At 66.0% G+C, this 22,631-nt stretch overlaps 1 protein-coding gene across 2 annotated transcripts in view; it reads right to left on the bottom strand.

The window, feature by feature from the left end:
• THBS3 (thrombospondin 3) overlaps window positions 1-22,631 on the bottom strand; it is a 47,886-nt gene that overhangs the window by 23,897 nt on the left and 1,358 nt on the right. The window contains exons 2-12 of one of the 2 annotated variants that reach the window (XM_090127266.1): window positions 19,380-19,586; window positions 16,797-17,053; window positions 15,057-15,159; window positions 14,932-14,958; window positions 12,492-12,574; window positions 12,308-12,359; window positions 8,487-8,635; window positions 5,787-5,927; window positions 4,385-4,462; window positions 1,593-1,745; window positions 1,411-1,521 (exon numbers count right to left, since the gene is read on the bottom strand). In XM_090127266.1, the coding sequence (XP_089983392.1) occupies window positions 1,411-1,521; window positions 1,593-1,745; window positions 4,385-4,462; window positions 5,787-5,927; window positions 8,487-8,635; window positions 12,308-12,359; window positions 12,492-12,574; window positions 14,932-14,958; window positions 15,057-15,159; window positions 16,797-17,053; window positions 19,380-19,586 (1,361 nt within the window). Of the gene's footprint in view, window positions 1-1,410; window positions 1,522-1,592; window positions 1,746-4,384; window positions 4,463-5,786; window positions 5,928-8,486; window positions 8,636-12,307; window positions 12,575-14,931; window positions 14,959-15,056; window positions 15,160-16,796; window positions 17,054-19,379; window positions 19,587-22,631 lie in introns of both variants that reach the window. The other variant, XM_090127267.1, reaches the window with a different exon arrangement.

The following is a 22,631-nucleotide window of genomic DNA, read 5'->3' as shown; positions in this document are numbered from 1 at the left end:
AAGAGGAGGATGAAGAAGAGGAAGGAAAAGAAGAAAATGGAAGGAAGAGAAGGAAGTTCAGGAGGAAGGAGGGTAAGAAAGACGACCAAGCAAGGCAAGGAGAGCGGGATAAGGAGAGAGGAAGAGGAGGCGGGACGGGAGGAAGGAGAGGAAGAAAAGGGAAGGAAGAGGAGGAAGGAAGGAGGAAGGAAGGAAGGAAAGATGACGAAGCAGAGGAAGGAGAGCGGGACAGGGAGAGAGGAAGAGGAGGTGGGACGGGAGGAAGGAGAGGAAGAAAAGGAAGGAAGAGGAGGAAGTTCTGGAGGAAAGTGAGGAGGAAAGATGACGAAGGAGAGGAAGATGAGTGGGACAGGGAGAGAGGAAGAGGAGGATGAAGAAGAGGAAGGAGAGCAGGAAGACAATGAAGGAGAGGAAGGAGAGCGGGCCAAGGAGAGAGGAAGAGGAGGCGGGACGGGAGGAAGGAGAGGAAGAAAAGGAAGAAAGAGGAGGAAGTTCAGGAGGAAGGAAGGAAAGATGACGAAGCAGAGGAAGGAGAGCGGGATGAGAGGAAGAAGAGGATGAAGAAGAGGAAGGAAAAGAAGAAAAGGAAGGAAGAGGAGGACGTTCAGGAGGAAGGAGGGTAGAAAAGACGACCAAGCAAGGCAAGGAGAGCGGGATAAGGAGAGAGGAAGAGGAGGTGGGATGGGAGGAAGGAGAGGAAGAAAAGGAAGGAAGAGGAGGAAGGAAGGAGGAAGGAAGGAAGGAAAGATGATGAAGCAGAGGAAGGAGAGCGGGATGAGAGGAAGAAGAGGATGAAGAAGAGGAAGGAAAAGAAGAAAAGGGAAGGAAAAGGAGGAAGTTCAGCAGGAAGGAGGGTAGGAAAGACGACCAAGCAAGGCAAGGAGAGTGGACCAAGGAGAGAGGAAGAAGAGGATGAAGAGGAAGGAGAGCAGGCCAAGGAGAGAGGAAGAGGAGGTGGGACAGGAGGAAGGAGAGGATGAAAAGGAAGGAAGAGGAGGAAGTTCAGGAGGAAGGATGAGAGGAAAGATGACGAAGGAGAGGAAGGAGAGCGGGATACGAAGAGAGGAAGAGGAGGATGAAGAAGAGGAAGGAAAAGAAGAAAAGGAAGGAAGAGGAGGAAGTTCAGCAGGAAGGGGGGTAGGAAAGACGACCAAGCAAGGCAAGGAGAGCGGGATAAGGAGAGAGGAAGAGGAGGATGAAGAAGAGGAAGGAGAGGAAGAAAAGGAAGAAAGAGGAGGAAGTTCAGGAGGAAAGAGAGGAGGAAAAATGATGAAGGAGAGGGAAGAGAGGAGGACAAGGAGGGAGGAAGAGGAGGAAGGAGGGGAGAAAAGACGACCAAGCAAGGCAAGGAGAGCGGACCAAGGCGAGAGGAAGAAGAGGCGGGACGGGAGGAAGGCCGGCGCCTCCCACCTGCTTGCAGTGCTTGCTGTTATCCATGCAGGGCAGCGCCTCGTCGGGGAAGCCGTCCAGGTCGGTGTCCGCCCCGCACACGTTGCCGTTCCCCGCCCAGCCCACGTTGCACTGCGGACGGAGATGCGGGCAGTGACTGCAGCGCCCCCCAGCGGCCGCCGCCGCCGCCGCGCCCCGCTCACCGCGCACGTAATGGCGCCCCGCCGCTCGAAGGCGCAGAAGCCGTTGGAGTCGCAGGGCGAAGGGTGCGAGGCGCCGCACGGCCGCTGGGGGGCGCAGCTCCGGGTGCCGTTAGGAGTGAAGCCGGAGCGGCACGGACCGCAGTGATAGGAGCCCTGTGGGGGGGGGGGGTATGGGGGGGTTATGGGGGGGGTAATGTGGGGGGGTTGTATGGGGGGGATATGGGGGGGTATGGGGGGGGGAAATGGGGGGGTAATTTGGGGGGGGGATATGGGGGGGTTATATGGGGGGTAATGTGGGGGGGGTTGTATGGGGGGGTTTATATGGGGGGTCATATGGGGGGGGATATGGGGGGGTAATTTGGGGGGGGGATATGGGGGGGGTTATATGGGGGGGTTATATGGGGGGGGGAATATGGGGGGGGATATGGGGGGGTTATATGGGGGGTTATATGGGGGGGGGGATATGGGGGGGTTATATGGGGTTATATGGGGGGTAATGTGGGGGGGGGAATATGGGGTTGTATGGTGGAGGGTTATATGGGGGGTTTATATGGGGGGGGATATGGGGGGGTAATGTGGGGGGGGGGTTATAGGGGGGGGTTATATGGGGTTATATGGGGGGTAATGTGGGGGGGTTATATGGGGGGGGAATATGGGGGGGGTATGGGGGGGGGATATGTGGGGGGATATGGGGGGCTTATATGGGGGGTTATATGGGGGGGGGGAAATGGGGGGGTTATATGGGGGGGTAATGTGGGGGGGGTTATATGGGGGGGTTTATATGGGGGGTTTATATGGGGGGGTTGTATGGGGGGGGAATATGGGGGGATATGGGGGGGGATATGGGGGGGGAAATGGGGGGGTTATATGGGGGGTAATGTGGGGAGGGGGGATATGGGGGGGTTATATGGGGGGGGTATGGGGGGTTATATGGGGGGGAATGTGGGGGGGGTTGTATGGGGGGGGGAATATGGGGGGGGTATGGGGGGGGATATGGGGGGATATGGGGGGGGGGAAATGGGGGGGTAATTTGGGGGGGGGATATGGGGGGGTAATGTGGGGGGGGGATATGGGGGGGTTTATATGGGGGGGGATATGGGGGGGGATATGGGGGGGTTGTATGGGGTTATATGGGGGGTAATGTGGGGGGGTTATATGGGGGGGGATATGGGGGGGTTATGTGGGGTTATATGGGGGGTAATGTGGGGAGGGGGGATATGGGGGGGTTATATGGGGGGGGTATGGGGGGTTATATGGGGGGGAATGTGGGGGGGGTTGTATGGGGGGGGGAATATGGGGGGGGTATGGGGGGGGATATGGGGGGATATGGGGGGGGGGAAATGGGGGGGTAATTTGGGGGGGGGATATGGGGGGGTTATATGGGGGGGGATATGGGGGGGGATATGGGGGGGGATATGGGAGGGTTATATGGGGGGTTATATGGGGGGGGATATGGGGGGGAGAAATGGGGGGGTAATTTGGGGGGGGGATATGGGGGGGTTATATGGGGTTATATGGGGGGGTAATGTGGGGGGGGGAATATGGGGTTATATGGGGGGTAATGTGGGGGGGGTTATATGGGGGGGTTTATATGGGGGGGGTAATGTGGGGGGGGTAATATGGGGGGGGATATGGGGGGCTTATATGGGGGGTTATATGGGGGGGTAATGGGGGGGGTATAGGGGGGGATATGGGGGGTTATATGGGGGGGGATATGGGGGGTAATGTGGGGGGGGGTAATATGGGGGGGTTATATGGGTGGGGGAATGTGGGGGGGGGATATGGGGGGGAATGTGGGGGGGGGTTATATGGGGGGGTAATGTAGGGGGTTATATGGGGGGGGAAATGGGGGGGTTATATGGGGGGGGTAATGTGGGGGGGGGAATATGGGGTTATATGGGGGGTAATGTGGGGGGGGTTATATGGGGGGGTTTATATGGGGGGGGGGTAATATGGGGGGGGGTTATATAGGGTTATATGGGGGGGAAAATGGGGAGTATTATGGGGGGGTAATGGGGGAGGAATATGGGGGGGTAATATGGGGGGGTTATATGGGGGGGTTTATATGGGGGGTTGTATGGGGGGGGTAATATGGGGGGGGGGGTCTCGGGGGGTTCCAGGGGGGGGTCTGAGGGGGTCTGATGGGGTCTGAGGGGATCCAGGGGTGTCTGAGGGGTTCTGGGGGGGTCCAGGGGGGCCTGAGGGGGTCCAAAAGGGGTCTGGGGGGGTCAGAGGGGTTCTGGGGGTCTGGGGGGTCAGAGGGGGTCCAGGGGGGGGTCAGGGGAGGTTCTGGGGGGGGGGAGTCTGATGGGGTCTGAGGGGGTCTGGGGGGCATCCAAGGGGGTCTGGGGGGGGTCACAGAGGTTCTGGGAGTCTGAGGGTTCTGGGGGGGGGGTCTGAGGGGGTCTGGGGGGGTTCCAAGGGGGTCTGATGGGGTCTGGGGGGCATCCAAGGGGGTCTGAGGGGGTCCGGGGGTGCCTGAGGGGTTCTGGGGGGGTCCAGGGGGGTCTGAGGGGGTCCGAAAGGGGTCTGATGGGGTCTGGGGGGGTCAGAGGGGTTCTGGGGGGGGTCAGGGGAGGTTCTGGGGGGGGGGGGTCTGATGGGATCTGAGGGGGTCTGGGGGGCATCCAAGGGGGTCTGAGAGGATCCAGGGGTGTCTGAGGGGTTTTGGGGGGGTCCAGGGGGGTCTGAGGGGGTCCGAAAGGGGTCTGGGGGGTGCAGGGGGGTGGTGAGGGGGGGTGGTGAGGGGGGTGGTGAGGGGGGTGGTGAGGGGGGGTCTCCCCGGCGCTCACCTCGGTGTTGGTGCAGACAGCGTTGGGGTCGCAGCCCCCGTTGTTGCCGTCGTTGCACTCGTCGATGTCGGTGCAGATCTGAGCGGGCGGCGCGGCCACGATGGACCCACACGGCCCCCCCCCCCCCCCCGGAGACCCCCCCCACCCCAAAACCCCCCCCCACGCACAGCACAGACCCCCCCCTCACCCCCCACCCCCATCACAGCCACCCCACCCCCAAGCCTCCCACCCCCTCCCCTCCATCACATCGCCACCCCCCATCCCCCCGTACATCACACCTCCCCCCTCCCCACCCCCCCCCAGCCCCCCCCATCCCCCCACCCCCATATCAGCCCCCCCACCCCCATCACAGCCCCCCCCACCCCCATCACATCCCCTCCCCCCACCCCCCCACCTCCACCCCAGCGTCCCCCTCATCCCCCATCCCCCCCCAGCCCCCACTTTCACCCCAGAGCCCCCCCCACCCCCATCACAGCCCCCCCATCCCCCCGTACATCACACCTCCCCCCTCCCCACCCCCCCACCTCCACCCCAGCCTCCCCCACCCCCCCACCCCCATCACAGCCCCCCCCACCCCCCCACCTCCACCCCACCGCCCCCCCCACCCCCATCACAACCCCCCCACCCCCATATCAGCCCCCGCACCCCCTCCCCTCCATCACATCCCCTCCCCCACCCCCCCACCTTCACCCCAACCCCCCCCACCCCCTCACCTCCACCCCAGTGCCCCCCCACCCCGCCACCCCCATATCAGCCCCCCTGCCTCCCCCACCCCCATCACAGCCCCCCCACCCCCTCCCCGCCATCACAGCCCCCCCCCACCCCCATATCAGCCCCCCCACCCCCTCCCCTCCATCACATCCCCTCCCCCCACCCCCCACCTTCACCCCAGTGCCCCCCCATCCCCCCACCCCCATATCAGCCCCCCCCACCCCCATCACATCCCCACCCCTCCCCTCCATCACATCCCCTTCCCCACCCCCCCACCTCCACCCCACCGCCCCCCCCACCCCTCCACCCCCAAATCAGCCCCCCCGCCCCCCCCACCCCCATCACAACCCCCCCACCCCCATATCAGCCCCCCTGCCTCCCCCACCCCCATCACAGCCCCCCCACCCCCTCCCCTCCATCACATCCCCTCCCCCCACCCCCCCACCTCCACCCCCCCGCCCCCCCCTCCCCAAATCCCCCCCCCACGCCCCCCCACCCCGTCCCCTCCATCACCACCCCTCCCCCCACCCCCCCACCTCCACCCCAACCCCCCCCACCCCCCCACTCCAAAATCAGCCCCCCCACCCACCCCCATCACAGCCCCCCACCCCCTCCCCTCCATCACATCCCCTCCCCCCACCCCCCCACCTCCACCCCCCCGCCCCCCCCTCCCCAAATCCCCCCCCCCCACCTGTTTGCTGGCCCTGGCGTAGTCGATGCCGACCCCCCAGACGGCGCTGCCCCTGTAGCCCCGCGGGCACGGAGAGCAGCGGAAACCCGGCGCCGCGTTGATGCATTCGGAGCCGGGGAAACACGGGGAGGAGTGGGAGCACTGCGGGGGGGGGGGGGGGTCACAGCCGTGTGACGGACAGACAGACAGACACACACGGGTGTGACGGACAGACAGACAGACACACACGGGTGACAGACAGTCCCCTGTGACCACCCCATGACCCCAAAACCCACGGCCCCCCTAGGACCCCCCCATGACCCCGAACCCCACATGACCCCCCCATGACCCCCTTGTGACCCCCCCATGACCCCTAACCCCACATGACCCCCCATGAACCCCCCATGACCCCCCCATGACCCCCCCATGACCCCTAACCCCACATGACCCCCCATGACCTGACCGCCCCATGACCCCCCTGTGACCCCCCCATGACCCCTAACCCCACATGACCCCCCATGACCCCTAACCCCCCGACCCCCCATGACCCCCCACGATCCCCCCATGACCCCTAACCCCCCATGACCCCCCATGACCCCCCACGACCCCAAACCCCACGACCCCCACCCCCGACCCCCCCATCTTCCACCCCCCCATGTCCCCCCCATGACCCCCCATAACCCCTAACCCCACATGACCCCCCCATGACCCCCCATGACCCCCTCCATGACCCCCCATGACCCCTAACCCCACGACCCCCACCCCTGACCCCCCCATCTGACACCCCCCCATGACCCTTAACCCCCCAACCGCCACATGACCCCCCATGACCCCCCATGACTCCTAACCCCACATGACCCCCAATGACCCCCCATGACCCTCCCACGACCCCCCATGACCCCTAACCCCCCATGACCCCCCCACGACCCCCCCATGACCCCTCACCCCCCAATGACCCCCAATGAGCCCCCAAGACCCCAAACCCCACGGCCCCCACCCCCAACCCCCCCATCTTAACCCCCCCGACCCCCGACCCCTGACCCCAACCCATGACCCCTAACCCCCCCATGACCCCCCATGACCCCCCATGACTCCTAACCCCACATGACCCCCCATGAGCCCTGACCCCCCGACCCCCACATGACCCCCCATGACCCCTAACCCCCCGATGACCCCCGATGACCCCCCACGACCCCCCCATGACCCCTAACCCCACATGACCCCCCCATGACCCCAAACCCCACGACCCCCACCCCTGACCCCCCCATGACCCCCATGACCCCCATGACCCCCCATGGCTCCCCTGACCCCCCATGACCCCTAACCCCCCATGACCCCCCCATGACCCCCAACCCCACGACCCCGACCCCCGACCCCTGACCCCCCCATGACCCCCCCATGACTCCAAACCCCACGACCCCTACCCCCGACCCCTGACCCCCGACCCATGACCCCTGACCCCCCCCATGACCCCCCATGACCCCCCCATGACCCCAAACCCCACGACCCCCGACCCCCGACCCCTGACCCCCCATGACCCCCCATGACCCCAAACCCCACGACCACTACCCCCGACCCCTGACCCCCGACCCCTGACCCCCGACCCCCCCATGACCCCCCATAACCCCAAACCCCACGACCCCCACCCCCGACCCCTGACCCCCCCATGACCCCCAATGACCCCCCATAACCCCAAACCCCACGACCCCGACCCCCGACCCCTGACCCCTGACCCCCCCATGACCCCAAACCCCACGACCCCCCCATAACCCCAAACCCCACGACCCCCATCCCCGACCCCCGACCCCTGACCCCCCCATGACCCCCCCATGACTCCAAACCCCACGACCCCGACCCCCGACCCCTGACCCCCGAACCCTGACCCCTAACCCCCCCCATGACCCCCCCATGACCCCCAACCCCACGACCCCCCCATAACCCCAAACCCCACGACCCCCACCCCTGACCCCCGACCCCTGACCCCCCCATGACCCCCATAACCCCAAATCCCACGACCCCCACCCTGACCCCCCCATCTGACACCCCCCCATGACCCCTAACCCCCCGACCCACCCATGACCCCAAACCCCATGACCCCCGACCCCTGACCCCCGACCCATGACCCCTGACCCCCCCATGACTCCAAACCCCACGACCCCTACCCCCGACCCCTGACCCCCGACCCATGACCCCTGACCCCCCCATGACCCCCCCATGACCCCCCATGACCCCAAACCCCAAGACCCCCCCATAACCCCAAACCCCTCGACCCCTACCCCTGACCCCCGACCCCTGACCCCTGACCCCCCCATGACCCCCCCATGACTCCAAACCCCACGACCCCCACCCCCGACCCCCGAACCCTGACCCCCGACCCCCGACCCCTGACCCCCCCATGACCCCCCCATGACCCCAAACCCCACGACCCCCCCATAACCCCAAACCCCACGACCCCCGACCCCCGACCCCTGACCCCCATGACCCCCCCATGACCCCCCCTGACCCCCCATGACCCCAAACCCCACGACCCCCCCATAACCCCAAACCCCACGACCCCCACCCCCGACCCCCGACCCCTGACCCCCCCGACTCCAAACCCCACGACCCCCACCCCCGACCCCCGACCCCCGACCCCTGACCCCCCCATGACCCCCATGACCCCCCATGACCCCAAACCCCACGACCCCCACCCCCGACCCCCGACCCCCGACCCCGCCGCACCTCATCGACGTCCTGGCAGTGGGTGCCGTTGCCGCTCATGCCGGCCGGGCACGGCCCGCAGCGGAAGCCGGGCTGCCCGTAGGTCTCCATGCAGTCCACGCCGCTGAAGCACGGGTTGGGCCGGCAGCGGGAGCGCTGCTCGTGGAAGCCTGCAGGGGGCGCCCGAGAGAACGGCGCGGGGAGCCGCCGCTCAGCCCGAACCACGGCCGGCACCCAGAGGTGGGAGCCATGGCTGGGACCCATAGATGGGAGCCACGGCTGGGACCACCCCATAGATGGGAACCACGGCTGGCACCCATAGATGGGACCCACGGCTGGGACCCAGAGATGGGACCACCCCATAGATGGGACCCACAGCTGGGACCCACGGCTGGCACCCAGAGATGGGACCCAGAGATGGGAGCCACGGCTGGGACCCAGAGATGGGAGCCAGAGATGGGAGCCAGAGATGGGAGCCATAGATGGGACCCATAGATGGGAGCCACGGCTGGGACCCACAGCTGGGACCCACAGCTGGGACCCATAGCTGGGACCCATAGCTGGGAGCCACGGCTGGGACCACCCCATAAATGGGACCCAGAGCTGGGACCCATGGCTGGGACCCATAGATGGGACCCAGAGATGGGACCCAGAGATGGGAGCCATGGCTGGGACCCAGAGATGGGAGCCATGGCTGGGACCCATAGATGGGACCCAGAGATGGGAGCTACGGCTGGGACCCAGAGATGGGAGCCACAGCTGGGACCCACAGCTGGGACCCATAGATGGGACCCACGGCTGGGACCCAGAGCTGGGACAACCCCATAGATGGGACCCATAGATGGGACCCAGAGATGGGAGCCACGGCTGGGACACACGGCTGGGACCCATAGATGGGACCCATGCCTGGGACCCACGGCTGGGACCCATGGCTGGGACCCATGGCTGGGACCCACAGCTGGCACCCATAGATGGGACCCACAGCTGGGACCCACAGCTGGGACAACCCCATAGATGGGACCCACGGCTGGGACCCACGGCTGGCACCCATAGATGGGACCCATGGCTGGGACCCATGGCTGGGACCCACAGCTGGCACCCATAGATGGGACCCACAGCTGGCACCCAGAGCTGGGACAACCCCACAGATGGGACCCATAGATGGGAGCCACAGCTGGGAGCCATAGCGCTGGGACCCATAGCTGGGACCCATAGCTGGGACCCATAGATGGGACCCACGGCTGGGACCCACAGCTGGGACCCACAGCTGGGACCCACAGCTGGGACCCACGGCTGGGACCACCCCATAGATGGGACCCACGGCTGGGACCCATAGATGGGACCCATAGATGGGACCCACAGCTGGGACCACCCCATAGATGGGAGCCACAGCTGGGACCCACAGCTGGGACCCATAGATGGGACCCAGAGATGGGACCACCCCATAGATGGGACCCACAGCTGGGACCCAGAGATGGGACCCAGAGATGGGACCACCCCATAGATGGGACCCACAGCTGGCACCCAGAGATGGGAGCCAGAGATGGGACCACCCCATAGATGGGACCCATGGCTAGGACCCACAGCTGGGACCCATAGATGGGAGCCACGGCTGGGACCACCCCATAGATGGGACCGACCCACAGCTGGGACCCACGGCTGGCACCCAGAGATGGGACCCATGGCTGGGACCTATAGATGGGACCCACGGCTGGGACCCAGAGATGGGACCACCCCATAGATGGGACCGACCCACAGCTGGGACCCATAGATGGGACCCATAGATGGGACCCACAGCTGGGACCACCCCATAGATGGGAGCCACAGCTGGGACCCACAGCTGGGACCCATAGATGGGACCCAGAGATGGGACCACCCCATAGATGGGACCCACAGCTGGGACCCAGAGATGGGACCCAGAGATGGGACCACCCCATAGATGGGACCCACAGCTGGCACCCAGAGATGGGAGCCAGAGATGGGACCACCCCATAGATGGGACCCATGGCTAGGACCCACAGCTGGGACCCATAGATGGGAGCCACGGCTGGGACCACCCCATAGATGGGACCGACCCACAGCTGGGACCCACGGCTGGCACCCAGAGATGGGACCCATGGCTGGGACCTATAGATGGGACCCACGGCTGGGACCCAGAGATGGGACCACCCCATAGATGGGACCGACCCACAGCTGGGACCCACAGCTGGGACCCAGAGATGGGACCCATGGCTGGGACCTATAGATGGGACCCACGGCTGGGACCCAGAGATGGGACCACCCCATAGATGGGACCCAGAGCTGGGACCCACGGCTGGCACCCAGAGATGGGACCACCCCATAGATGGGAACCACAGCTGGGACCCACAGATGGGACCCATAGATGGGACCCACAGCTGGGACCCACAGCTGGGACCCATAGATGGGACCCATAGGTGGGACCCACAGGTGGGACCACCCCATAGATGGGACCCATAGATGGGACCCAGAGCTGAGCTCACCCCATAGCTGGGACCCATAGCGCTGTGCCCCACAGTTGTGCCCCACAGCTGGGACCCATAACTGAGCCCACCCCACAGCTGGGACCCATAGCTGGGACCCATAGCTGAGCTCACCCCATAGCTGGGACCCAGAGCTGGGACCCATAGCGCTGTGCCCCTCGGCTGGCACCCACAGTTGGGACCCATAGATGGGACCCATAACTGAGCCCATCCCACAGCTGGGACCCATAGATGGGACCCATAACTGAGCCCGCCCCACAGCTGGGACCCACGGCTGGGACCCAGAGCTGGGACCCAGAGCTGGGACCCATAGCATTGTGCCTCATAGCTGGAACATAACAGAGCCCCCCAGCACCCACCCCATAACAGAGCGCACCCCATAACAACACCCACCCCACACCAGTTCCCACCCCATAACAGCACCCACCCCATATCGGACCCCTCAGCACCCACCCCATAACAGCGCCCACCCCATAACAACACCCACCCACAACAGCCCCCACCCCACATCGGACCCCCCAGCACCCACCCCATAACAGCACCCACCCCACATTGGACCCCCCAGCCCCCACCCCACACCAGCACCCACCCCATAACAACACCCACCCCACACCAGCCCCCACCCCACATCGGACCCCCCAGCACCCACCCCATACCAGCCCCCACCCCACACCAGCCCCCACCCCATGATAACACTCACCCTATGACAACACCCACCCTATGACAACACCCACCCCACACCAGCCCCCACCCCATAACAGCCCCCACCCCACAACAGCACCCACCCCACAACAGCACCCACCCCACATCGGACCCTCCAGCACCCACCCCACAACAGCCCCCACCCCAGAACAGCTCCCACCCCATAACAGCCCCCACCCCACATCAGAGCCCCCCACCACCCACCCCATAACATCGCCCACCCCACACCAGCCCCCACCCCACATTGGACCCTCCAGCCCCCACCCCACACCAGCACCCACCCCACAACAGCACCCACCCCACAACAGCCCCCACCCCACATCGGACCCCCCAGCACCCACCCCATAACAGCACCCACCCCACATCGGACCCCCCAGCCCCCACCCCACACCAGCACCCACCCCATAACAGCACCCACCCCACATCGGACCCCCCAGCACCCACCCCATAACAACACCCACCCCACACCAGCCCCCACCCCACATCGGACCCCCCAGCACCCACCCCATACCAGCCCCCACCCCACATCAGAGCCCCCCACCACCCACCCCATAACAGCACCCACCCCATAACAGCGCCCACCCCATAACAGCCCCCACCCCACAACAGCCCCCACCCCACATTGGACCCCAGACTCACCGCACACCTGGCACTCCATGATGGTGTTGCGGATCAGCGCCATCTCCTTCACCTGCGGGGCAAAGGAGCACCAAGGGGGGGGGGGGGGGGGGGATTTGGGGTGGGTGGGGGGGTGGGGGTGGAGCTTTAGGGTCCCACTTCGTCCATAGGGTGCAGCCCACCCTGCCCCCCCCCAACCCCAAACCTGATCCCTGATGTCCTCCCGCAGGTCAGTCAGGATCTGGTTGAAGAGGGTCAGCTGCGTCACCAAAGCCTTGGCGTGCTCCCCTAAATGGGGGGGACAGGGGGGGTCAGGGGGGGGGACAAAAGTGGGGGGCAGGGGGTGGGGATGGGGTCAGGGATGGGGGACAGGGATGGGGGACATGGGACAAAGATGGGGGATGGGGGACAGGGAGAAAGATGGGGTCAAAGATGGGGGACAGGGGATGGGGACAGGGATGGGGGACAGGGGACAGGGATGGGGACACGGATGGGGGGGACAAGGATGGAGGATGGGGACTGGGATGGGGGACAGGGAGTGGGGATGGGGACAGGGATGGGGGACAGGGGACAAGGATGGGGATGGGGATAGGGACAAAGATGGGGGACAGGGGATGGGGACAGGGATGGGGATGGGGGACAGGGACAAAGATGGGGGACAGGGGACAGGGATGGGGATGGGGACAAGGATGGGGGATGGGGATGGGGATGGGGGACAAGGACAAGGATGGGGGACAGGGGACAGGGATGGGGACAGGGACAAAGATGGGGGACAGGGGACAAGGATGGGGATGGGGATGGGGACAATGATGGGGGACAGGGACAAAGATGGGGATGGGGACAATGATGGGGGACAGGGACAAAGATGGGGTCAAAGATGGGGGACAGGGAATGGGGTCAGGGATGGGGATGGGGGACAGGGACAAAGATGGGGGACAGGGGACAGGGATGGGGACAAAGATGGGGGATGGGGGTGGGGGACAGGGACAAAGATGGGGGACAGGGGACAAGGATGGGGGATGGGGACAATGATGGGGGACAGGGACAAAGATGGGGTCAAAGATGGGGGACAAGGGATGGGGTCAGGGATGGGGATGGGGGACAGGGACAAAGATGGGGGACAGGGGACAGGGATGGGGACAAAGATGGGGGACAGGGGATGGGGACAAGGATGGGGGACAGGGAACAGGGATGGGGACAGGGATGGGGGACAGGGATGTGGGACAGGGATGGGGACAAAGACGGGATGGGGACAGAGAATGGGGGACAGGGATGGGGAGGGGGACAGAGAAAAGGGCTGGGGATGGGGACAGGGGACAGGAATGGGGATGGGGACAGGAATAGGGGATGGAGATGGGGATGGGGACAAGGATGGGGATGGGGGACAGGGACGGGGACAAAGATGGGGACGAGGATCGGGAAAAGGGCTGGGGATGGGGACAGGGATGGGGGACAGGGATAGGGATGGGGGCAAAGATGGGGGACAGGGGATGGGGACAAGGATGGGGATGGGGAATGGGGACAGGGACAAGGATGGGGGACAGGGGACAGGGATGGGGATGGGGACAAAGATGGGGGATGGGGGTGGGGGACAGGGACAAAGATGGGGGACAGGGGACAAGGATGGGGGATGGGGACAATGATGGGGGACAGGGACAAAGATGGGGTCAAAGATGAGGGACAGGGAATGGGGTCAGGGATGGGGATGGGGGACAGGGACAAAGATGGGGGACAGGGGACAGGGATGGGGACAAAGATGGGGGACAGGGGATGGGGACAAGGATGGGGATGGGGAATGGGGACAGGGACAAGGATGGGGGACAGGGGACAGGGATGGGGATGGGGACAAAGATGGGGATGGGGATGGGGAAAGGGATGGGGGTGGGGGACAGGGACAAAGATGGGGACAAAGATGGGGGACAGGGGATGGGGACAAGGATGGGGGACATGGGACAGGGATGGGGATGGGGACAAAGATGGGGGATGGGGGACAGGGGGTGGGGATGGGGACAGGGACAAAAATGGGGGACAGGGGACAGGGATGGGGATGAGGACAAAGATGGGGGACAGGGGATGGGGATGGGGACGGGATGGGGACAAAGATGGGGGACAGGGGACAGGGATGGGGACAGGGACAAAGATGGGGGACAGGGACAAAGATGGGGGCAAAGATGGGGGACAGGGGATGGGGACAAGGATGGGGATGGGGAATGGGGACAGGGACAAGGATGGGGACGAGGATTGGGAAAAGGGCTGGGGATGGGGACAGGGATGGGGACAAAGACGGGGATGGGGACAGAGAACGGGGGACAGGGATGGGGAGGGGGACAGAGAAAAGGGCTGGGGATGGGGACAGGGGACAGGAATGGGGGATGGGGACGGGGACAAGGATGGGGATGGGGGACAGGGATGGGGACAAAGATGGGGACGAGGATCGGGAAAAGGGCTGGGGATGGGGACAGGGATAGGGACAAAGACGGGGATGGGGACAGAGAACAGGGACAGGGATGGGGAGGGGGACAGAGAAAAGGGCTGGGGATGGGGACAGGGGACAGGGATGGGGACAAAGACGGGGGGCAGGAAGTCGGGATGGGGATGGGGATGGGGACAAGGGACAGGAATGGGGACAGGAGGACAGGGCTCACCCAGGACAGACGCCAGCACGTTGGTCACTGTGAGGAGAGGGGTGGGACGCAGCTGAGCGTGGAGGACCAACGTGAACCCATCAGGGACCCCCCGCCCCCCCCCGTGACCCCCCCCCCCAAATTACCTGTGCTGTGTATGGATTCGTCCCCCTGGAAGGGACACTCGCTCAGAGCCCCCACGCGGCTCAGGGAGCCCCCCAGGATCAGCTTCATGGATTCCACGTAGCCCTGGGGGGGGGGGAAATTGGGGAGGGGGGGGGGAGGGGGGGGGGCAGAAAGTGGGGAGGGGGGGGGTGGGGATGTGGTCAGTGCTGGTCTATGGGCTGTTCTGCTTGGGGGGGGGGGGGCACAGCCAGCTCTATGGGATGCTCTGCCCATCCCAGGGGTGGGGGGGAGTTCAGCCCCAAGGGGGGGTCCTTGAGGTGTCCCCCCCCCCCATTCTTCCCCCCCATCCCCACCTTTCCTCCTCCCCTCCCCCCTTCTCCCGTTCCCCCCCCCCACTCTCCTCCTGCTCCCCTCTCCCCCCATCTTTCCTGCCGTGCCCCCTCCCCTCCCCCCATGCCCCCCCTTTCACCCCCCCTTTCACCCCTCCCCCCCCTTTGCCCCCCTGCCCCCTCCCCACCATTCCTCCCCTCCCCTCCCCCCTTGCCCCCCCCACCTTCCCCTCCATTCTCTTCCCCCTGCCCCCTCCCCCCCCTTTGCCCCCCTGCCCCCTCCCCACCATTTCTCCCCTCTCCCCATCCCCCCATTCTCCCCCCTCCCCCCTTACCCCCCCTTGTCCCTCCCTCCCCCTTCCCCCCATTCTCCCCCATCTCTCCCCCCTCCCCTTAACCCCCCTCTCCCCACTCCCCCCACCCCCCCATCCCCCAACCTCCCTCTCCCCCCTCCCCCCCATTCCTCCCCTCCTCTCCCCCTCCCCCCCATTCTCCCCCCCTCCCCTCTCCCCTCCCGTCCCCTCCCTTCCCTTCCCCTCTCCTCCCCTCCCCTCCCCCCATTCTGCCCCCCTCCCCCCCTTGTCCCTCCCTCCCCCTCCCCCCCATTCTCCCTCATCTCCCCCCATCCCTCAACCCCCCTCTCCCCCTCCCCACCATTCCCCTCCCCTCCCCTCCCCTTCCCCTCCCCCTCCCCTCCCCTCCCCTCCCTTCCCCTCCCTTCCCCTCCCTTCCCCTCCCCTCCCCTCCCTTCCCTTCCCCTCCCTTCCCTTCCCCTCCCTTCCCCTCCCTTCCCTTCCCCTCCCTTCCCTTCCCCTCCCTTCCCTTCCCTTCCCTTCCCTTCCCTTCCCTTCCCTTCCCTTCCCTTCCCTTCCCTTCCCTTCCCTTCCCTTCCCTTCCCTTCCCTTCCCTTCCCTTCCCTTCCCTTCCCTTCCCTTCCCTTCCCTTCCCTTCCCTCCCCTCCCCTCCCCTCCCCTCCCTTCCCTTCCCTTCCCTTCCCTTCCCTTCCCTTCCCTTCCCTTCCCTTCCCTTCCCTCCCCTCCCCTCCCCTCCCCTTCCCTCCCCTCCCCTCCCCTCCCTTCCCCTTCCCTTCCCTTCCCTTCCCTTCCCTTCCCTTCCCTTCCCTTCCCTTCCCTTCCCTTCCCTTCCCTTCCCTTCCCTTCCCTTCCCTTCCCTTCCCTTCCCTTCCCTTCCCTTCCCTTCCCTTCCCTTCCCTTCCCTTCCCTTCCCTTCCCTTCCCTTCCCTTCCCCTCCCTCCCCTCCCCTCCCCCTCCCTCCCCTTCCCCTTCCCCTCCCCTCCCCTCCCCTCCCTTCCCCTCCCTCCCCTCCCCCTCCCTCCCCCCCTCCCCCCATTCTGTCCCCCTCCCCCCCATCCTCCCCCATCCCCCCCCATCCCCCCCAATCCCCCTCCCCACCCCCCCCAATCCCCCAAACCTGCATCCTTTGGAACGCCTTTTGCCCCGTCCTCACTTCCAACGCCTCCACCTCCCCCAGCGGCACTTCGGACATGGCCGGTAACCCCACGGCGCTGTCGGCTCTCTCGCAATCCACGTACAGCTCCATGCGCAGCGTCGGACCCCGCAAGCCGCTCAACCGCAACAGCACCGCGTGGTTCCGCCCGTCCGCCACCGCGGGGTGCTGCAAACCGACGGCGTGCGGCCGGCCGTCCTCGCGGAGGTAGCGAACCAACACTGATTTTGGGGAGGGGGGGGGAGGGGGATTGAGGGGGGGGGGTTGGGGTCAGGATTCCTGGTTTCTGGATGTGGTGATGTCGGGTGGGTAATGTGCAAATAATGCAGTAACACGGCAACAACACGGCAACAACACGCCGACAACACGCCAACGACACGGCAGACAACATGCCTCAAACACGCCAACAACATCCCCCATGGGATCCCCCCCCCATCCCATCCTTCCCATCCCATTCATTCCCACCCCATTCCCATTCCCACCACATCCATCCCATTCCATCCACCCCCATCCCATCCCATTCCATTTCACTGCATCCCATCCCACCCCATCCATCCCATCCCATCCCATCCCATCCCATCCCATCCCATCCCATCCCATCCCATCCCATCCCATCCCATCCCATTCCATCCACCCCCATCCCATCCCATTCATTCCCATCCCATCCCATTTCACCCCACCCCATCCCATCCCATTGATCCCATCCCATCCCATTCATTCCCATCCCACCCCACCCCTCCCATCCCACCCCACCCCTCCCATCCCATCCCATCCCATCCCATCCCATGGGATCCCCCCCACCCCACCCCATCCAATCCCACCCCATCCATCCCCTCCCCCCCACCCCATTCCATCCCATCCATCCCATCCCATTCATCCCCATCCCATCTCACTCCACCCTCATCCCACCCACCCCACCCCACTCCATTTCACCCCATCCCATCCCATTCATTCCCACCCCATTCCCATCCCATCACCCCACCCCATCCCATCCATCCCATCCCATCCTATTACCCCATCCCACTCCATCCATTCCCATCCCATCCCATCCTATTACCCCCATCCCATTCATCCCCATCCCATCCCACCCCATCCTATCCCACACCATTCCCATTCCCACCACACCCCATCCCATCCCATTACCCCCATCCTATCCCATCCCATCCCATTCATTCCCATCCCATCCCATTTCACCCCATCCCATCCCATCCCATTGATCCCACCCCATCCCATCCATCCCACCCCATCCTATTTTACTACATCCCACCCCACTCCACCCCATCCATCCCATCCCATTCATCCCATTCATCCCCATCCCATCCCACTCCATCTATCCCATCCCCATCCCATCCCATTCATTCCCACCCCATTCCCATTCCCACCACATCCCATCCCATCCTCATCCTCATCCCATCCCATCCCATCCCACCCCACCCCATCCCACCCATCCCATCCCACCCCATTCATTCCCATCCCATCCCATCCCATTGATCCCATCCCATCCCACCCATCCCATCCCACCCCATTCATTCCCATCTCATCCCATCCTCATCCCATCCCATCATATTACCCCCATCCCATCCCATCCCATTCATTCCCATCCCATCCCATCCCATCCCATTGATCCCATCCCATCCCATTGATCCCATCCCATCCCCCCCCATCCCATCCCATCCATCCCATCCCATCCCATCCATCCCATCCCATTGATCCCATCCCCCCATCCCATTGATCCCATCCTATTGATCCCATCCCATCCCATCCCATCCCACCCCACCCCATCCCATCCCATCCCAACCATCCCATCCCATCCCATTCATCCCATCCCATCCCATCCCATCCCAACCATCCCATCCCATCCCATTCATCCCATCCCATCCCATCCATCCCATCCCATTCAATCCCATCCCATTTCACCCCATCCCATCCCACCCATCCCATCCCATCCCACCCCACCCCATCCCATCCCATTGATCCCATCCCATTCATTCCCATCCCATCCCATTGATCCCATCCCCCCCCATCCCATCCCATCCCATCCCATCCCATTCCATCCCATCCCATCCCATTCCATCCCATCCCATCCCATTCATTCCCACCCCACCCCATCCCATCCCATTGATCCCATCCCATCCCATCCCATCCCATCCCATCCCACCCCATCCCATCCCATTGATCCCATCCCATTCATTCCCATCCCATCCCATTCATTCCCACCCCACCCCATCCCATCCCATTTCACCCCATCCCATCCCACCCCATCCCATCCATCCCATCCCATCCCATCCCATTGATCCCATCCCATCCCCCCCCATCCCATCCCATCCATCCCATCCCATCCCATCCCATTGATCCCATCCCATTGATCCCATCCCCCCCCATCCCACCCCACCCCATCCCATCCCATTGATCCCATCCCATTCATTCCCATCCCATCCCATCCCACCCCACCCATCCCATCCCATCCCATTGATCCCATCCCATTCATTCCCATCCCATCCCATTGATCCCATCCCATTCATTCCCATCCCACCCCCCCCCACCCACCTTTGTTCACCTTCCCCACCACGGACACCTCGAACCACCTGGCGCCGTCCTTCCCGGAGTGGAGGCCGAGCAGCGGGGCGCCGTGCCGGGCGGGGAGGCGGAAGGAAGCGAGCAGAAACGCCTCGTCCACCGACAGCAGCTCCACGCGGATCTTCTGCGCCAGCCCGGCCGACAGCCGGGAGTCCGCAGCCAGCAGCACGTCCAGCACTGCGGGGGGAGCCGGCGTGGGGGGGGCGTGGGGGGGGGGGCATACGGGGGGGTGGGGGGGTGGGCATAGGGGGGAGTGGGGGGGGTTGGGGTTGGGGATGGAAGGGGGGGATGGGGGGGTGGGGATGGGGGCAATGGGGGAGGATGGGGGGCTTTTGGGGTTGGATGGGGGGAAGGGATGGGGGTGGGGGGGGAAGGGGGGCGGAATGGGGGGGATGGGGGGGGTTGGGGTTGGGGGGGGGATGGGGGGGTGGGCATAGGGGGGGGTGGGGGGCTGTGCATAGGGGGGGGTGGGGGGGGGTTGGGGTTGGGGGGGGGATGGGGGGGGTGGGCATAGGGGGGGGTGGGGGGGGTTGGGGTTGGGGGGGGGGCATGGGGGGAGTGGGGATGGGGGGGGATGAGGGGTGGGGGTGGGGATGGGGATGGGGGGGTGGGCATGGGGGGGGTGGGGGAGGCTTGGGGTTGGGGGGGGCATGGAGGGGGTGGGCATAGAGAAGGTGGGGGGGGTGGGGTTGGGGGGGGGATGGGGGGGGTGGGCATGGGGGGAAAGGGGGGGGTTGGGGTTGGGGGTGGATGGGGGGGTGGGGATGGGGGCAATGGGGGCAGGATGGGGATGGGGGGAATGGGGGGGGATGGGGGGGCTTTTGGGGTTGGATGGGGGGATGGGGGTCGGGATGGGGATGGGGATGGGGGGTAGGGATGGGGAGGGGGGGGCTTTTGGGGTTGGATGGAGGGGATGGGGGGGTCGGGATGGGGGTGGGGATGGGGGGAAAGGGGGGGGGTTGGGGTTGGGGGGGGATGGGGGGGGTGGGCATAGGGGGGGGTGGGGGGGTTGGGGTTGGGGGGGGGATGGGGGGGTGGGCATGGGGGGGTGGGGGGGGTTGGGGTTGGGGGAGGAAGGGGGGAGTGGGGATGGGGGGGTGGGCATGGGGGGGGTGGGGGGGTTGGGGTTGGGCGGGGGCATGGGGGGGGTGGGCATAGAAAAGGTGGGGGGGGGTTGGGGTTGGGGGGGGGATGGGGGGGGTTGGGTTTGGGGGGAGGATGGGGGGGGTGGGCATAGGGGGGGGTGGGGGGGGGTTGGGGTTGGGGGGGGGGATGGGGGGCGTGTGCATAGGGGGGGTGGGGGGGGGTTGGGGTTGGGGGGGGGGTGGGGGGGGTGGGCATAGGGGGGAAAGGGGGGGGGTTGGGGTTGGGGGGGGGATGGGGGGGTGGGCATAGGGGGGGTGGGGGGGGGTTGGGGTTGGGGGGGGGATGGGGGGCGTGGGCATAGGGGGGGTGGGGGGGGTGGGCATAGGGGGGAAAGGGGGGGGGTTGGGGTTGGGGGGGGATGGGGGGGCTTTGGGGGTTGGATGGGGGGAGATGGGGATGGGGATGGGGGGGGATGGGGGGGCTTTGGGGGTTGGATGGGGGGAAGGGATGGGGGTGGGGGGGGAAGGGGGGCGGAATGGGGGGGATGGGGGTGGTTGGGGTTGGGGGGGGGATGGGGGGGTGGGCATAGGGGGGGTGGGGGGGGGTTGGGGTTGGGGGGGGGATGGGGGGGGTGGGGGTGGGGGCAATGGGGGCAGATGGGGATGGGGGGAATGGGGGGGGATGGGGGCCATTTGGGGTTGGATGGGGGGATGGGGGGGTCGGGATGGGGGTGGGGATGGGGGGAAAGGGGGGGGGTTGGGGTTGGGTGGGGGGATGGGGCGGTGGGCATAGGGGGGGGTGGGGGGGGTTGGGGTTGGGGGGGGCATGGAGGGGGTGGGCATAGGGGGGGGGTGGGGGGGGTTGGGGTTGGGGGGGGATGGGGGGGTGGGGATGGGGGGGGATGAGGGGTGGGGGTGGGGATGGGGATGGGGATGGAAGGTGGGGATGGGGGGGTGGGGATGGGGGCAATGGGGGCAGGATGGGGATGGGGGGGCTTTGGGGGGCTGGGTGGGGGGATGGGGGGGTGGCGAGTGGGATTGAGAGGGTGTCAGGGGGTGGGATGAGGGGGATGGGGGGGCTTTTGGGGTTGGATGGGGGGACGGGGGGGGTGGGGATGGGGGGTAGGGATGGGGATGAGGGGCTTTGGGGTTGGATGGGGGGAGATGGGGTGGGAATGGGGGTGGGGGCAATTGGGGCAGGATGGGGATGGGGGGGATGGGGGGGCTTTGGGGGCTGGATGGGGGGATGGGGGGGTCGGGATGGGGGTGGGGATGGGGGGGGATGGGGGGGCTGGATGGGGGGATGGGGATGGGGGGGCATGGCGGGGCTTTGGGGGGTCGGGATGGGGGTAGGGATGGGGATGGGGGGGGTTTTGGGGTCTGGATGGGGGGAGGGGGGGTGGGGATGGGGGCTGATCGGGGGGCTTTTGGGGTTGGATGGGGGGGTGGGGAGTGGGATTGAGAGGGGGTCGGGGGGGGGGATGGGGGGGGTTGGGGTCAGGGGAAGCGTGGGGGGGATTGGGGGGGTCTTTTGGGGTCGAATGGGGGCGCTGGGGTTGGGGGTGATTTTTGGGGTCGCGGGGGTGGGGGGGGTGGGTATAGGGGGATTGGGGGGGGGGGCTTTGGGATCAGATTTGGGGATGGGGGGGGTGAGAATTGGGGTTGGGGGGGGGGAGTTTGGGATCCAGCTGGGGGGGGGTTGGGGGAGGGGGGGTTGGGGAGGGGGCGCTTTTGGGATCGGGGCTGTGTGTTGTGGGGGGGGGGGGTCGGCGGGGGGGGGGGGGGGCTTTTGGGGTCGGATGATGGGGGGGTCGGGGGGGGGGGGGGGTCGGAAGTTCCGTCGGCCCCCGCGCGGTGGCGCTGCAGGACCGGACGGAACGGAACGGGAGCGGAGCCCACGGAGCGGGCGGGGTTCCCCCCCCCTCGCCCCCCCCCATCCCTCCCTCACCCCCCCCCCTCCTCCCTCCAACCCGCCGCCTCCGCACCCCCCCCCCCCTACAAAAACACCCCCGCGGCTTCCATTCCCGATAGACGGCACCGTTGCCCCCCCCCCCCCATAACCCCACAAACCCCCCCCCCCCCCAAAAAAAAAAACCCACCCCCACGGGGTCCCGCTAAACGGACCCCCCCCCCCCTC

The sequence above is a fragment of the Phasianus colchicus genome, chromosome 30, assembly GCF_987193195.1.
Source record: "Phasianus colchicus chromosome 30, bPhaCol1.hap1.1, whole genome shotgun sequence".
Classification (NCBI taxonomy): Eukaryota; Metazoa; Chordata; class Aves; order Galliformes; family Phasianidae; genus Phasianus; species Phasianus colchicus.
Note: the sequence above shows the minus strand (reverse complement) of the source record. Positions and strands in the feature narration are given on the sequence as shown.